Source organism: Epinephelus lanceolatus, chromosome 3, assembly GCF_041903045.1.
Source record: "Epinephelus lanceolatus isolate andai-2023 chromosome 3, ASM4190304v1, whole genome shotgun sequence".
Taxonomy (NCBI): Eukaryota; Metazoa; Chordata; class Actinopteri; order Perciformes; family Serranidae; genus Epinephelus; species Epinephelus lanceolatus.
The window spans coordinates 16,578,658-16,596,680 of NC_135736.1; the positions used below are offsets into that span (position 1 = coordinate 16,578,658).

Consider the following 18,023-nt stretch of genomic DNA (forward strand, 5'->3'; position numbering starts at 1 on the left):
GTGCGGGAGTGTCAGACTTAAATCTATATTATATTGTATTTTCAAAGTCTTTTTAGAGTCTTCTGGTGTATGGCAGGCATCGGTTGAGTGTGTTGGCATGCTAACACTTGCTAATTAGAGCTGAACACATAACATGAGTACAGCTAAAGCTACCCGTTCTTTGTCAAAACATTTTTAAGACATTATTTCCCCAAATTCACAACTTAACAAGTAGTTCTGAGGCCCACATGAGAATGCTGATGCAGTACCTCAAGTACATGAGCACAAGACACATTCATAAATTAAGAACATCATCATTCACAGAACAGCAATAAAACACACAGCATTAACACTGGCCTCCAGACTGTCCTCTAACACATAAATTATCCAAAGTTAATCAAGTTGAAACTTGTATGAAACCTCAAACCCAATTTTTCAGCTGTTAATCGATGTTCATGGCAATTTTATTATGAAACCCATTCATCCTGGTCATACTCACCATAATGCATCACGCAGCAGCTTTTTCTGGAGGTTTCTGTTGCCAGCGACTGACAGTGACAGAATTGATTTGTTCTTGCGGTTTAAGAATTGAACAAATCATCATACAAGTTACTGAGTCTCCCACTCGGACACTCTTCCATTTCCCTCCGGCTCCTCATTACATTATTCCTTAAGTGTCAGTGTTATGCCACTTTATGCCAGATGAAATTTTAAAAAGTTTGTGTTGGTCAAAATTTGTAACTCAATAGTTGACATCTTGGAGATGTGAGTTTTTTCCACTTGGCAAATGTGCAGATATGCTACATTATGTCTCTATATGGGCAATTTAAAGAGAGGAAAAAGTGAAAGAAAGTAATAAATGGCATCCTTCACAAACATGAAGGAAACAGACAGGTGAGTTAAAACAGTGGTGAAAGCAAACAGGGAGTGTGATGGTGAGATGGAGAGAGGGGTGAGAGGCATAGAGTGATAGATAGTCAGTATGTATGTGTGTGCCTGCCCATCAAGAGCTGGTTTCAGCCTGCAGCAGCGTCACTGTAATTGCTTCAGCAGTGATGTGAGGATCTTGGGCTGGTTTGACAGCCCAAGATCCTCACATCACTGCTGTTGACTAGGCCTGCACCCCCCCCCCCCCACAATCTCTCTTCCTCCATTGCACATGCTAAATAATACGATAATGAATTTTAGGATGAGTTTTCCTGTTTTCATTCTGTCAAAATCTCTCTTAATCTGTCATCTGTCTGTTTGGTTGTCTGTCTGTCTCCCTCTGTTTCTCTCATTCTTAACCTTTGACTGCTGCAGCACACGCTCTGTTTTTACAGATCAATAAGTCAGGCCCAATGTGAAGCGTCTGCTTCCAACACTTATTATATCACTCAGATGCTCAGCACAGCACAGCAGCGAACCTTGCCTCACCTTTAATCCACCTCACGATTCCTCTGCACCTCAGATACCTTTACCTTCAAACCCAGAATAAATACCACAGTTAGCTCCGACAAGCAACAAGCTCAGACATGCTGACAGAGGAAATGGTTTGATTTGTAAAGGTCTTTTTCATTACACCAAACAAAGCATGCGGCGCAGCGTAAGTCATTTAGTCTGATCTGCACTCATAAACTCCCATTTTCATTGAAATAAGAGTAGCAATTTAGTCAGGCGAGATGACTCTATTCTGATGCAAACCCGCCTGCTTGAAGCATTGTCTTGAATCAAGTGACATTATCTCGACACTAGTAATCTACCCTACTTCAGCTTGATGCAATTTAATGAGGGAATAGTATAAAGTCCAATGAATCTGCATTTGTAATTAATGTAATTAACTCAAGTCAATTAGTTGATGTTTTTATTGTCTCGTATTTTATAAACGCAACACTCTGCTGAATGGCTTCTCAAGGTGAATGTTTTTTTTTTTTGTTTTTGTTTTTGGTTTTTTTTTTGCAATAGTATGAAACACCCAACTAATAAAGTGTAAACACCCTGAAAGAAAAAGCAGCAAAAAAGAAGCGGTTTCAACAGAAATATCTTTCAAAGTGCATGTTCATTATGAGGGTGCAACCAAACAAAGAAAACCACTGCTAAAGGAGCTTTTTCTGTCTGCTAATGTTTCGCTCTTCAGATCGAAACCCAGAAATGTAGAATTATTCCCCACCAAAGGGGCTGTGAGGAGAATGTACATTTTCTCTATCCTGTGGACTCTAGTGAAGTGAAGGTCATTAACAGAGGAAGATTGGTACAATCACTAACAGCCAAAGGGCCTTTGGCCGAGGCACTGATGCTTGTTTATGTCTGTCTGTTGTTTGGCCATAGACTGGACGCACGTCATAAATTCAGTTAATCTACCCTTTGGCTTGAATACTTAATCCCTTCAACCTCTCAATAGGGATTGGGAAACCAACCTTCTGAAGTGCCCTTGAGCAAAGCTCGTCCGGAAGAGTGCCCTTATAGCGAAGCATTTTTTTCTCATTTGATCTTTGTTGTGAGCGTGCTGTTTAATTTGTTATGCTCACACTTCATAAATTGTAATTCTCTCTGCTTTGCCGAAAGCACTCTTTATTTAATTTCACTTGCCAGCATGCCCTTGAGCGAGGCACTGTGCTTATCTAACACCACCACGCTGTTTAATCATCTCATATTGTTTTCAAGTTTGAGTCGCAGACTTAGCTACTGACCCCTTACGCTCCAAGGGGAGTGACGCCAACCATGGCCAGAGCACTTTGGAGTGGTGCAGTATAACAATTCTTCATATTCATTTTTGTAGGTTTTCTCAAAGACAAAGTAAAGAGTTACTGCACAGTTATAAATTAAACAAAACTAAACAGAAAGTGAGCATGTCAGGTGACTCGACATGCAACTATTCTTTGGCAACACAGTGAGCTAAAATGCAGGATGTGATGGCACATGTCTAATTTCTTTAAAGGCGCACCGAACAGTTCACCAAATGACTTTATGTTGCTGAGCCAGAAACCCTCAGAGGCTCCATCATGTCACTGAGCATTTAGTAAGCTGATTATTTATGCAGCTGTGGTTTAGTATTGACAAGTTTAATAATTTTATCAAGTCTTATTTAATTAGTATAGAACATGGCAGTGGTGATGTCTTCAGTCAGGCTCAGACTGCAGGAGTTTTGGGTTGATTTATCCCTGGTTTACCACTTCTGACAATCGGAGAAGTCCTGTCTGGGACCTTGGTTGGTGCCAGTGTTCGGCCCAGATTATCTGGTAATGTGATCACAGATACTGTCTTAAACCTCCTCAGGGCAGCTGAGGTTTAAATATCAAACATGTTTGATATTTAAGATTTAAAATCCGGTTGATCATGATTATATCAGTACAGATGAGGACGGTGTTGCCAAGCAGCTGTAAACATTCTACCTCTTGAGGCTAATGTTAGCCAGTATACTACTGTTGACAGATATTGAAGCTGACAGTTAAAATCTTACCTCCATTTCTCACTGTAGAACATAACCTGTGTTCACCATTTTCTCATCCAGACCTATTTAGCCTTTTGCTTTTGTTTTTCTTAATGCAAAGCACTGTTAACATTAAAGCAAGTTGTAGCACCATGTCAGCCTCCGTTTTGTTTTCATCTGCTTTCCCATGACATAATTCCCTGTTCTGAGACACTGGGATCATGTGTGCTGAAGGTCAGTCTTGCCAATTCAATATGGTGGCAACACTTATGTATTGCAGCAATGAGCCGAAGCAGTCAACGTGGTGTCTCTGTGTGGCAAAATGAGGGAGCAGCATTCTGAGTAAGTTATTAATAACTTACAAAAACACTGCATAGTCCTAGTGGTGTATTTATGCTCTCTCTAGCACAATAATCTTAATAGTATCATGTACTGTGTGAAGAGCCGTTGTTGCCAATTCTTGTAGTGTGTGCATGTTTGAAAGCAGAGTGAACAACATCTGTAAAGTTTCTCCTTTTGTGCCTAACGCAACCTGATTTCAAAATCAGTTAGGATTTTAAAGCTCCTGTATACTGAGCCCGCCATAACTTTTTCTATCCATTAAATGCATGTCCTTTTTTTTTTTTTTTTGTAATTGTAATTACAGTCTTCACCAATATGCTCATCTTGAGCTATCCAAATCCAACAGGAAGTTAAAAAAGGTACAATTTTAACAAAAGAGCATTCCTCAGTTTCAAGTTGTGTATTTAAGAGTCAGCATGTCGTTTAATGTTCGACTTTGTGTAACTCCAGGGGGTTGTACACCACGGAGGTCTTTAATCAAGACTAAACATTGAATTAGTGAGTCTTTATTTTTCCTTTGTTATATTAGCTTTACCAGTACAACCATGGTTTCCTGCTGCTTTTGGCTGAGCAGCTGGGGAATTGAGAACTTAACTCAAAGTCAACTCATATTGATCCTGTGGTAATAGTCTAATGGAAGCCACAGTGCCAGGGAACAAAAAACCCTGTCTGTTTATACTGTATGTTTCTACAGGTGTGTTTCCGCAGCTTCCACCATGGCTTAATTGTGTTTATGGTTCTCAGGCTGGAGTCGCCGACTCGGACCCTGACCCTGGAGGCCCCCAGAGGAGTGGAGGTCAATGCTGGAGTGGGAGACTTCACAGCATCCTGTAGGAAAGACCTCCTCTTGCAGTCCTCAGAAGGAGAGGTGAGTGTGTTTCCATCTGTTGCTTTGTGTGTGTGTGTGTGTGTGTGTGTGTGTGAAAATGTCTGTGAGAATGCATTGATCAGTATGTTTTTGTATGTCTTGAATACAGTTCATGTACAGTATGTGTGTGAGAGTGTGTGTGTGTCTGTGCTGTGGTGCATTTGTGTCCAAATTAGACAAAAATAGTTATGTTCATGCATAAATACAAGGGACAACACAAACTGGCAAAACCAGTGAGGTGTGTGTATGTGTGTGCGTCTTTCAACTCTATGGCACTCTATAGTGTTGGGCCCGCTTCATTAAAGTACCTTATTAGGCTAATGAGCGTCATCAATCCAGGCGACCTTGTCCTCCTTTTCTCCCCTCCTCCTCTCATCCCTCCTTTCTTCCCCTCTTCTATTTGGGAGAAGTGACTTCATTAAAGCTGGTTTGATGAGGTTCCCTGTCACTTGCTGCTGCTGGTGTGTGTGTGTGTGTTTTTGTATGTGTGTGTATCATTGCTAGCCTGCTATCTCACTGTCAAGCTCTTTGCATAGCAGCCTGCCACGTTGCGTGAGCACAGAAGCAGACTTAGCCATTATCCTTGTGAGTGTGTGTGTGTGTGTGTGTGTTTGCATCAGCCTGCCATGTTGCATGTCCGCTGGAGCATAGTGTGTCATTAACTCAGTAATTAACAGAAGAATGGCCCCCTCTCGTTCGTCACACTCACTGTCATTGTCAGTCACACAAACACACACACACACTGTCTTCTATCACAAAACCAAACACACACACACACACACACAGATACCAGAAGTCTCTGAAAACAACAGTAGAAGTTGGATGCTCCTCTTCGAAACTCTTTCCTCCCCTCTATCACAATCTTTTTTTCTCCTCCTCTCCGTCTGCTTTTCTTTTCTCCTCCCTCCCTTTTCCCTCTCATTTCCTTATCTTGTTCCCATCCACTGGGCCTTACTTTTGAAAAGTATACAACTTCATCCATATGACCAGACGCTTGGGGTCTGAGTTAAATTAAGCACACAGAGGTCACCAAACTCTTGGGACATGTCTGGCATATTGGTAACAAAATAATAAGACAGAATGTCAGATATACAATAGATGCTGGACTTTTCAAATATATTATTAATATGTGCAGCCAGGCAGTGGCAGTGGAGGTGTTTTACAGAGAGTTGTGTAGACAGCTTGGAAAAGTTTGTTATAGTGAGATAGTTGTATTAAATAAAATCAAATGTCTGAGCAAAATATTACACAGCTCACTCTGAATCAGGCCTCAAAAATGTCTCACTCAAGTCAAAGTACTTTTATTTGTGCTAAATTTCACCAGTGTTTATGAAGCATAACAGGTTATGGCTTGGTTGCTCTGCCTGCACTGTGCTTTCATTTCATTATTATTGAATATCCAAGTAGCTCAGACACAAATAATATGTCGGGTGGATTGATGCTACAGTGGATCAGTCAAAGTGTTTTAGAGTTAGTAAACCTTAGTCCCACATGCCTGGTAAAGTCCAGGTGAAATCAAAACTGATTTGTTTCTCAACACATTACACATGTTAGACGATACTTGTTGAAAACATGTGAAAAGACTGCATTTTTATACGCCTTTTTGACAGTCATGGGCTGGCTTGGCTTGGTTTGGTTTGGTTTGGGACATCAGCCCAGCACAGCAGGGATTTACATTTCCACTACAACAGGGCTACCCTCTTGAAGGTGTGTCTTAAACTGATGATGGCTTGTCTTGAGTGATGACGTTTAAAAGCAGCAGGCTGATCTATGGCTAAAGTCCCCTGTTATTTTTGTTGCATGTGTTTTTCCACAGTAGGGCAGGTAAAAGGAGTTTACCTGTTGAAGGTGAGCTGTTTGCAGAGGTGCAGTAAGAGCCTGTTGTCTGCAGCTCTTCATCAACATCTCACTGTGACTGATTCTACTTTTACTCCTCCTCCCTGCCTTGTTATTAGACTTGTCTTAATTGAAGAAAAGCAGCTGATAAAGTTCCGCTAAATCTGTAATAACAAATTTAATTTCCTATAGATTCTTCACAATAAAAGTCTCCCGTTATTTTATGTGTAAACTTTTATTGTGAAGCAGCAAAATAACGACATCTAACGACATCAGTTCTTGAGCAGCAACTTCACACAATTTCTAATATGGATGATAGCAAACATGTAAAGTAAAATAAAGCAGATATCTAAAGTAAAAACAGTACGCAGGAGAGAAACTACAGAGATTCAGTTAGAAGCTACAAAAGTACTGAGAGCTGAATACACAGAGACTTTTAAAAACACCTTTCTCTCTGGTCTCCTGCAGACAGAGGTGAGGAGAGTCTCGCAACATATACGCTTGTTTGTGGGGGAGAAGCAGGGTCGTCTGGGGTTGTCTGTGGTCGGGGAGACGTCACTGCTACCCGCCTGAGGACAGGTGGTTGGCTTTTGGACCTACTCCTGAGAGGGTCCATCTCCGGCAGCTTGCTGTGGCACAGCGCATCTAAACTGACAATGGAAACACAAATTGGCATGGCATGGCTTTACTCATTGCAGCCAAGAGTGAAAATGGAAAAAGGGTATTATAGTATTGAATAATTGAGTTAAAATGTTAGACTGTTTTGTGCCATTTTTCATGTTCAGGATTTTTTGGCCAGGCCTAAAATCATGTCTTATGATGCACTGGAGCCACCCTTATCATAACCCCTCCCCTACACTATATTAACACTAGAGTGCATAGCATCAGTGGTTCTTCCACTCAATCACTTCCTTACAGTGCCACAGCCTGCAGTTTGCTAGCTATGAGATATTATTAATACCCGCGCCCACCCAACCTATTATGAGGGCCAAGCCACATAATTATGGGTTGATCAACCACCGGAACCTGACCCCACCAGCAAACCACTGACTTTATGCATTATATTAGCGCAGTTGTCAGGACTGATGACTGAGCCAGACAGAGACAAGGACTGAGCGCCATGGCACACGTGTGTATGTTGAGAGACTGATGGCAAGAGGAGAAGAAAAGGTGGAAGGAGGACTATTGCATGCGGTGCTTTTGTAAGATTAAAAACTTACACAAAATGTTGCTCCCTCACTCTGCAACACATAGACACTATACTGACTGCTTTGGCTAGTTGCTGCAATACATCAGTGTTGCCACAAAACTGGATGGGCAAGACTGACCTTCAGCACATATGATCCCAGTGTTTCAGAACAGAGAATACTGCTTAAATTTTCATGGTTGCCAAACCTCATTTTATGTACGTGGTATTTTTTTGTAATTATACACGTTTGACTGAGCTATTTAGACACATTTTTTGTTGTGTGCCAAACTCTGAATACATTTTTATTTTTGCTTTATGTGGACTTTCTGCAGTTCCTTCACCTTAATGTAATATTGCAGAACCTTTCCAGCACCTGAGTAAAACCAAAACTACTGTCTACTGACACTGTAACAACATCTGTTTTTACGTCCATCTTCTGCCATGAGGTACTTTAGAACCTTGAAACTGTTTTCATGTGAACTGGATGATATCCACAGTTTCAAGGTTTTCACAGCAAAACAATTTCTCATCCTATAAAACAATTTTGAGGGATGTCAAAGACAGACGAAAGGTCAAAGAATGTCAGCATATCTCAGCCCAGCATCAAAATATAACTGCAGTCCAAGCTGTCTATCAAAGACTCTCAAAGGGGCTATGATCAAGGAAATAAAATGATTCATTTGAGAGAACAGTTTTGCGGGGGGCAATTTACTAAATTGAGGGAATAAACCTTTTAACCCTGTGTATGCTGGGGTAGACGTCTGCTTACTGTGACCCTGACCAAGAAGACAAACTGTCTGGAAAATTAATGTATTGATTATTGTTTTTATTTAAAGGCACAAATGACGTATTTGGGGAGTTTCTGCCTGACAATAACAGGCTCTGTCAACCATAATGGATGACACAGAGGTTAAGTAGGTTGAGTTAAGTAACTTCCAGAGGTACTAGAATCCCAAGGCTAGTCTTGGTTCCAGTGAGTGGGTTCTGACTTCCAGTGAAACAGTTTTGGGGGCAGATAGTTGCCTGAGTGTGAAGGTTCTGATGTCATTTGTTTTTTCATCCTCTTCTTTTGGTCTGTGTCATGCATTTCGCTGATGGAGGGCAGCCATGCAATCACCTGCTCAGCAGTGCATATGACATGTTAAAGTGCGTCCTTGAGCCAAGCACAACGGGTGCCATTGTCAGAGAGAGACCCAAGCTGTTGTAATAATTCATGTTGTGGATTTTACCCATGGTGCCCTTCCTGCATTGTGGCATGTGTCGGTCTATCATATTGTTAGGGCTGCATTTGAGTGTCAGGGCAAAACAGAAAAAGTACAAGGCCATTTGCCTCTTATTTAAACTTTCCCTCTACCCCTTACCATGGCCTTCCTTCTTTTACATTCCCCTATTACCTCTTTCCTTGTCAGTTCTCTCCCCTATTTTCTACTTTCTTCCCTGACTCGTCTCACTCACTCACTCACATCTCTCACTATCGTCCTTTCCATTCTTCTCTTTTGTGCTTTTGTCTTTTTATTTTTACTTTCTTCTTCCACATCTTCTTCTCATCCCCCTCCTCCCTCCTCTCCTTCTCAGCCTCTCAGTCCTTCATCTCTAAGTAACCCAGCCTATCTAATTAACTTTCCACTGCCAGGGTTATACATCACTGTGGCTGTCACTTCCCAGGGAAAGGGGAGGGGAGGGAGGATTATAATTTTTACCTCTTTTCTGTCATCATTTCTCTCTCTCTCTCTCTCTCTCTCTCTCTCTCTCTCTCTCTCTGTGTGTTTCATGTATTCTTTTGTCTCTTTCCGTTATTTGTTCATCCATTATCTTTCTCTCTCACACTCTCTTTCTCTCCCTCTCCCTCTCACTCTCTGTCATTCCTGCATAAATAGATGTCTCCTTATTGATGGTGAACAATAGCATGAAGCAGGGTGTAACAAGGATTGTGGTGTGGGCCCTTGGCAAGGCTTGAGAAAATGAAAGAACAACCTTGTCAGCCTTACTATGGCACCCATTTGTGAGATATACAGATAAAAACCTTGGTTCACTAAGGTACAGCTCAGTAAGTACCACTGAGAGCCTCATCACCACGTGTAAATGTGTTCAGAAAGGCTAAAATCCCCAAATAATCTCCTACAATGTCCTAAATAGGAAGTGTATGTGTCAGCTTGAGACTCCCATTGATGTGATTAACTAATACAATCAAACTGTCAAATTCAATTAAGAGTTGATGTGAAACTTTCTTAAACAGCAAAGAGTAAGAGCTCTGTCAAGCTGCACTGACCAATAAAAACAAGCCTTTTCAGACACCAAACTAGAAAGGTGCATTCAGTACAGTGCAGATCACCGCCAGGGGGCAACTCGAGCAGTTCTGTGCCACAGCAAATTTCAGAGGCGTCACAGAAGCTGTTAAAGATAGGCGCCTCGTCTATTTTTGATGGAGCCGCAGCATGTTGCACAGAGCAGATCAACTTCTGTGGTTCACAGGCATGACAGCAATTAACACAAAAGGAAAACCATTTGACTACCTAGTCTACTGACATACTTATGGTAGAAGCACAAATATCAAGGAAAAGTGACCAACTCAACAAAATCTGCAAGTCTACAAACTCTGGGCAGGCAAAATGCTCTGCTTCTGAAACACTCCTGGTGTGGTATGACACCATGTGGCGGACCGTTCATGACTAGATCAAAGCTGCACCAGGTGGAATTGTCCCTCCCAGTTCCTTTACAGTCCGGATGGTGGCAAAGATGACAAAAACAGGGACTACTTAATTTCGGATCGTGCCTAACTTCAGCCAATCATATGGCGTATGGAATTCATCTGCAGATGTTCCACTTCCAAATGAGACCAAACTTTTCCAAGGGTGTCAGTTTTTGAACAAAAGTCAAAATGTGGCCTGCAACAGACTGTTAGGCTTTTTGTATTTAGCCAAGCTGATTTATGGGAAAACCTACGCCCCCCCTGGCTGCTTAAAAGGAGTGAGAAGAAGAAGAGTCAGACACAGTATAAAAATTTTATAAACTGTGAATCATCGCAACCAAGAAAGGGCCTTGAGCATACAGTTATTAATGTGCACACAAAATATTAGTCTGATTGGTCCTGTTGTATCTGATATTAGCTGTGGACAGACGGATACACACATTCACCTACACACACACTAGACCAGACGCTTGATCCCCTCCAGGCTCACGCCTGGCAGCAATAAAAAGAAGAATATATTTACTTTGTTTAGCACCGCCTCATATGAATTATTGCCAGTTGGATACCCCACTATTCAAAACTTTTCATTTAAAGTGTTGCATTTAAAACATCTAATTCAACCAGAACATCTCTAAGACTTTAAAGAGTACTTCAAAAGTTCACCAGTTTGCCATTAGATAAGTAAAATAGTTGATATCTGATTTCATAATGTTGGCTTTGCATTGCAAATGAATTTGCTTCTCACCTTTTTCACAACCATACCAAACTAATTATTTAAAAGTTGTTATCAGAAGGGACACACACTTTCAAAACACTTTTCTCTCACTTATCTTTGCAAAAACACACCCTCAAATATTTACTTTTTCATGTCATGTTTTGCATTAGGTTTAAGGGTTGTTGTTTTTTAATTAATTTCTGCCCAGACCTTGATTTTCCTTCCCTGTAACCATTCTTATTTATATGCTTATTTATGGATATAAAGCAGAAATTCTAAATTGCCGAAAAGGTGCTGTGACCACAGAAAGAACAGCTCTGGGTTACACTATTTGCACATTGTGATTCTACATCTAATTGTGCACTTTAGATACACATCATTATCCTGAAAATTGTTGCCTAATGTCTGTAAAAAATATATAATTCACCCATTAGAAGAGCTGATAGTTCTTAGGGGACATCAGTAAAGATACTGTATGGGGAGAGTAAGGCAAAGACAGTCAGACAGGTGAAGTGACATGAAGAGGCAGTAGGAGACATAACCTGAAAGGCAAATACTGTAAATCAGTTCAACAAAGAGATGCTGTCATACAGGCAGGATAGTACCCACCTCAGCCAGATACAGAACATCACAACTACAGCATTGTGTTTCTACTATGTTATTTACTCTCCCATCTGTCTACATGCCCAGGCCCTGTGCTGGCTCTTCTCTAGAGATCACACTGTACCCCGAAACCATTTCATGACCGTAGTGCCTAATGACGCAATGTCTAGCACAGTCTCGTCATCAGGCAATCCATTTTACAAAGCTCCATTTTATATGAGGACATTTTATCCTTGAGCTTAGAGACACACATTTGATTGCTACGGACGTGACAAATTCGACTCTACAGCCAGTTTTTCTCTTGACATTTATTGAAAATATATTATAATAATGTGGGACAAATTCCTATACGTTTTTACATATAATTTTGATTCACTCTCACTCTGTGATTTATGACTGACAGTTGAAGAAAGCTTTCACATTCCACATCACCTCCTGCACCTCTGTTAGCCCCACCCAGCTCAGTGAGACCGTGCTAATAATAATAAAGACTGGTCTAGACTATAACTTGAAAAGCTAGGGGAATTACCCACAGTGCACTTTCCCCACACTATTAATTCTATTTTGCTAATGTACAACAAAATGAAATATGTTTAACAGACATTGTGATTGTCCATTTACAAGCTGTTGGAGAACTGTGTTCATATTTCCACAAATGTCAAAGATTATTTTGTGATTTTATTTCTTTAGCAGCAACTTCTCAAACCTGAATTAATGTTTTAAGCTAGTAAAGTTTTTTTTAAATCTATCGACTGATCATTCTGCAGTCTAGAGCATCACCCTGCTTACCTGTTCAGCTCAAGTGGATTATTTATAATGTCTGTCGTGACTGCTGTCCAAAACTCTGATCCTGGGACCACTGGGGTTGTGGGAGATATCCAAATATGCGCCTGCCTTTGTCGATCAGCTTAAAGGTGGGCAGTATTCCCACTGCTTACTCTAAAGCTAGTGTTGTTTTTTGCCCAATTGCAGAACATTTCTTTTAATCTTAATGATTTCAATTTGCTGCCATGTTCGTCAAAGTGACCAAAGGGCACTGACAAATAACAGTCCCAGCAAAGGAAAATACAGTGTGTCCTCTGCAAGGTTACACTTTTTTTGTCAGGTCAAAGTCAAAATGTTGTAGGACAATGAGTATGTTGAGCTGATTGGTCAAAATCACCTTAAAATTACATCTTCTTTTATGTTTTCCAGAGATAAAGACATGATTTGATGTCTGTCTTGTTTAGTTTAGATGTTATTTTTGTCCAACTCACCTCAGCAGTCAACACTTAGTGGCAAAGTTTAAGTGAGATTAAACTTGTGAATGACACATCACCGCTCCCTCACTTGTAACCTTCCGTTCATACTCTTGGTGCTGAACATTAAGCTGCAACACCACAACACCACGTCATTGTCTCTATGTGTAGCTCGTCCCCAAAAAACATCTTACCCACAATCTGCAAAGGAAGTATCAACCCTCTGTCTACCAACCCAGCCTGTTTGAAATAAGCAGCATGAAAATACCTACATACACCCCTAAAAAGAACAGCTTATCCAAATAGCATTCCTTTTCATCCATTCTCATGCGAGCTTTCCCTCGACCGCTGACACCATCAAATGAACAGAGGAGAGCGGATGAAGGGAGGATAGAAGGAGGATCGGATGAGTAGGAGGTGGAGGAGGATGGCAGAAAATAGATGTTTCTGTCGATTTTGCAGGAGAAAATAAAGGCGTGCAGGACAGCAAGGCTTAAAGCCAAATCAATGTTGTCAGCAGCTGGCACTTAAGAAGGGGCCATTAAAGTTTAAAAAGTTTGGAAAGCAGCGCTGGAATTAGGGCCAAATGGGTTAGAGGTAGGGGAGCGCTGGCTTCCATTAAAATCAAAGCCAACAAGAGCTGACAGATCCTCTCAGGATTCCTGCAGTCCTCCTGGCTTTTTTTTTTATCAACTCCCTTCCTCTCTTTCTCCCTCCATCTCTCTTTCTATCATACATTAATTCACTGTCTTTCTTTCTCTTCCATCTATTTTCCTCTCTCTTCATTTGTTCACTCTCTCCCTGCCTCTGTACTCGCCTCTTTGTTGATTATTTCTGCGTTAACTTTCCATCAATCTATCCCTTCTTCTACTCGTCTCATGATATGCGCTTTATGCACCCACAGCTCTTGTCAGCAACTTTTGTGCATCACTCATTCTCATCCTCTTTCTGTCTTTATACTGGAGATGTTTTGCTCCACTCGCCATTCTTTTCAACAGACAACTCCTTAGAGAATAGACGCCCTCACAAAACTTAAACATGGAACCTACATTTGCTGAAAATGAGTCATTTTCAAGTTGGCTGACTTAATTCACTGAAGTTAACTTTTATTTCCACTGACAGCTCAGAGATTCTGTTGGATTATAACTTCATTATTCAACAGGATCCTTGTCATAGGGTTAGAAATCTAACAGTCTCCTCCTTAATACATTTACAGTGTCAGAGAGGCTACATGTGCAGTCAAGCGGAGAGGTCCAGTCCAGTGGGATCAACTAGAGCACCAATTAGTGTGCAAAATGGTAACATTTTGATGTTTGTTTGCTGTTTGTTGAGAAGCAGACAGCACATAAATGGTCTCCAGGGAGTGATATACAACACACTCAGCAAATACTGTCTAAATGCCCTCGAGTAGGGCACATAAGTTCCAACAGTTTGTTTTTCATTCAGGAAACCCCCGAGTTTAAATTGTATTTATGCAGACCAGACATGATTCTGTCACTTTCTGATGATGTCTAGAGACTACACCGTAATACTTTGGTAGTAAGTGGTGGCAAAATCCACTGCTGACAGAGCCTCATCCAGTCAAAACTTGAATTCTTCCCAAATGCACATGCTGGGCAGGCTCGGCCAGTATCAGGGTATTACGGTATACAGGGGTATTTAGTAATCCCGATGGCATTATTTTTAATACCAATACCAACGCTTCTCCTATTAAACTGATACGGAGATGCTGTATCAAGGCGATGTATTGTAGTGCACAACACCCGCCACCAGAGGTCAGTCTTTTCTGGTGGAACACGCAGCTGAGCTGAGAAAGATGGGTGTGGGATAACGTTACAGGACTAGTGAAGAAGAGCAAAGCCTCTACTGCTGTTTGAAGAGTATTGCCACATGTAACTTTATCCTGAGATGACTTCTTCTGACTACAAAAGCAGCTAATATACCACATGATTTTATTCAACACATCATTTCCATTCAGCCCAGTGATGTGTCTGTATCCACAGCAGCAACAAGTGTCATCGGGTCCTCAAGAGACAAGGATGCTTATTTCCTGTCTAATTATTATTCTATGAGCCATAACTGTTTAAACCCTGCAAGACTTGTCTAAGTAGGCCAATTGCATATTAGAAAGAAAGCACTGTAGGCTAGACGATGACATACATGAGTCTTCTTCTTTTTTACACAAATACTGTCATATACTGTATACCCCGGTGAAATGTCAGCAGTGTATGAAGATATGAAAAATAGTTGTGACAAAAGGCCTGTTTCACAAAAGCAATACATGTAGATGCTCGTGCATGGGTTGTGAAAGGGAGCCTGTAAGTTCTAGACTACATGCATGCTTTTGTCCGCAGAGCACAGATTGCCTTTAGAAATTACCAAGCTTAAAAACCCTGATATATACACAGTATAAAGTTTTGTAGAAGATATTTTCATAAAAGGATGATTAAATACTTTCAAAAAAAAAAAAAAAAAGATAATTTCCTGTTTTCTCTTTATTAGAGATAAGATGATACATTCATACTGCTGTCTATACAGAGCTCAAAAGATGGTGCACATCATTTGACACCACTTCCATCAATAGGAAGCGGTGCAGCACATCACCAGTGTTATATTATATATAGCACAGATTGCTGCTACGGCCTCAAGCATGTTCTTTGAGTTTGATTTCACCTGACTACTCACCTGAGGAGCCAGCCTCTCCAACTATGGCTCACCAGACAATGTCTCTGTTAATAACAGCATTTGTTCTTGAAGTGAGTGTTGTCGAGGTCCAAGTATTTTCTCACCTCAGAAACAACAGAAGAAGACTGATCACCTCACAAGAGAAGAATGGTCGGTACAGTAGTCAGGATGTGCCACTTAAAGCAGGGAATCTAAATACAGTGCAGCATTTATGAGATGTTTATACTGAAAAATGGGACAGTAGCATATCCTTCATGGGGTTGGAAGCTGATATGTTGGTCAGTGCAGAAAAAAAAAATGCAAAGCAAGCATCATTCCTGAGTAAACAGCATTAATCATTAGCTTTAATATAGAAAAATTACAGTATTTAAAAAAAAAAATGTGTTACCAGTAGCTTGTTTGGCAAAGTGTCATCCTTACCCTAAAATCTCCTCAGACATGTAGAGAAACTTGAATGCCCTGTGTGACACATTTGCTTCTTTGTGTTCATGCACAAAAGTAATAAATGGCTTCACTCTGCAGTTCACGGCAACGAGGTGAAATCGGGTTAACTACAGAAACTTTTACAAAGTTAGGTTACCATGGAGTTTTATTGTTTGTTGACACAATGCTAGGGTTTATTAACACGCTGTAGCCTGGAGGTGTTATTGGGCTGGTATGCTGGGACTAGCTTTTTTGTTTTTTCTTCGCTGCTTGTTGTTTTACCTGCGGGTAAGGCAGAATGGTGAGTGAATTAGAATGCTGGCAGGGGGTAACTCCCTGTCGTACCCACTAATGCTGTGGAAGCCTCGCAAATGCATAAACGCACACATGTCCCCATAAACGGCCACGAAATAAGCACTCGAAAATGCACACACTCAAAGAAATAGATGTAATACACTGGATCTGTACATGCACATATACATAGCATCCAGCACCATGCACAGGTGAACACACAACCAACACAGGAAAACACACAACCTGGACCCCAGAGAAAACACACATATACGTATATGCAGAGATACACACACACACACACACACACACACACACACACACACACACACACACACACACACATAGCACACTGCCACAGCTGTCCCCTCCTCGCTCAGTCTCTAGAGCCTCTCTGTTTACTTCCAAAACTTGTTTTCATCATCCAGCTCCACTCTTTGAGAGTCTGCATCTACAGTACGTGTGAGTGTGTGTGTTTACGAGAGAGAGATAACAGATTAACAGATACCTGCCAATAGCTGCGAGAAGTGGATGTTTTTCAAAAGGTGTGATTAACGTCGGAAAATTCATTAGCCCATACTTCACACTGCCCGAGGCGATCATCATAGGCGTGTGTGTGTGTGTGTGTGTGTGTGTGTGTGTGTGTGTGTGTGATTCCTTCAGTCTGATGTAACTCCGTCTTAGTCTTTCGATGTGTGTGGGAGTTTTTATCTGTTTTTCTCTCTCTCTTATTTGTGTTACCGTCCATCACAACGTGCGTTTGTGTTATTATGCGGCTGCTTGTCTGTCTGTGTGTTGTGTGTATAAGTGTGTTACTCTTACTGTCTTTGTCTTTGTCTACCTGTGGATGTTTGCGTGAACGCATTTGTCTGTGTCTGCAGTTGTGTATGTGTGTGTGTATGGTACAGTAGAGCAGACTGATATCGTTTTATGTCCCCGCTACATCTGGGTTACTACACTCTCAGTCTTTCTCCAGCCTCTGTCATTTAGTCCATTGTCAGCTCCCATTCCAGCATCTGTCCATTCAACACGCCTAATGGTCTGTGTAATACACTCAGATTGCTTCACAACCTCCCACCTATTTTTGTTGTTGGAGTGTGCGTGCGTGTGTGTGTGTGTGTGTGTGTGTGTGTGTGTGTGTGTGTTCCATGTTTGAGTGCAGGGGGAGTAAGAGACAGAAAGAAAAGTGGAATGGGAGGCAAGGTGAGCCGAAGCCAGGCGAACATAGAGGTTGAAGTGTGTGTGTTTATGTGTGCAAAACTGTTTGTGTTACTGAGTGAGTGTGTGTGTGCGTGCCGGTGAAATTGTACTGTTATTGTCCTTTCAACCTCTGTCACACCTCTCTCCCTCCACTCCTCTACTCCTCCATCCTCTCAGGTAAAGACTTAAAGTTGACACTTTCTAGTTCACTTCGGCTCCAGGTCAGAATAATTTAAACTGCTGCAAGCCTCGAGTCCAAAGTTGAGCCTGTATGTGACTGTGATTGTCCTTAAAGAGCACTGTATTTTTGTTAATTTAGATAATTTCACCCTGAGCATTTTATATATATTGTTATTTTGCAGTCTTGGCTGTTTTCTCCAAACTGTTCTGGGACAAGGGATGGGCTGGCTATTGGGAGGTTTGGGAAGACTCCCTAACAGCCAGTCCATTCCAGGCTCAACTGGTCGGTGGTGTTCATGATGTTGGTAGCAGCTCTATGGTCCTTCTTCTGATATTCTGAATTCTGGCTCAGAAGTGGCTCAGTCATTTTCGTCAT

General features: G+C 41.2%; 1 protein-coding gene across 2 annotated transcripts in view; it reads left to right on the forward strand.

Moving 5' to 3' along the window:
* LOC117255746 (zeta-sarcoglycan) overlaps positions 1-18,023 on the forward strand; it is a 458,822-nt gene that overhangs the window by 429,519 nt on the left and 11,280 nt on the right. For both annotated transcript variants that reach the window (XM_033624908.2, XM_033624907.2), the window contains exon 7: positions 4,475-4,598. In XM_033624908.2, the coding sequence (XP_033480799.1) occupies positions 4,475-4,598 (124 nt within the window). The remainder of the gene's footprint in view (positions 1-4,474; positions 4,599-18,023) is intronic.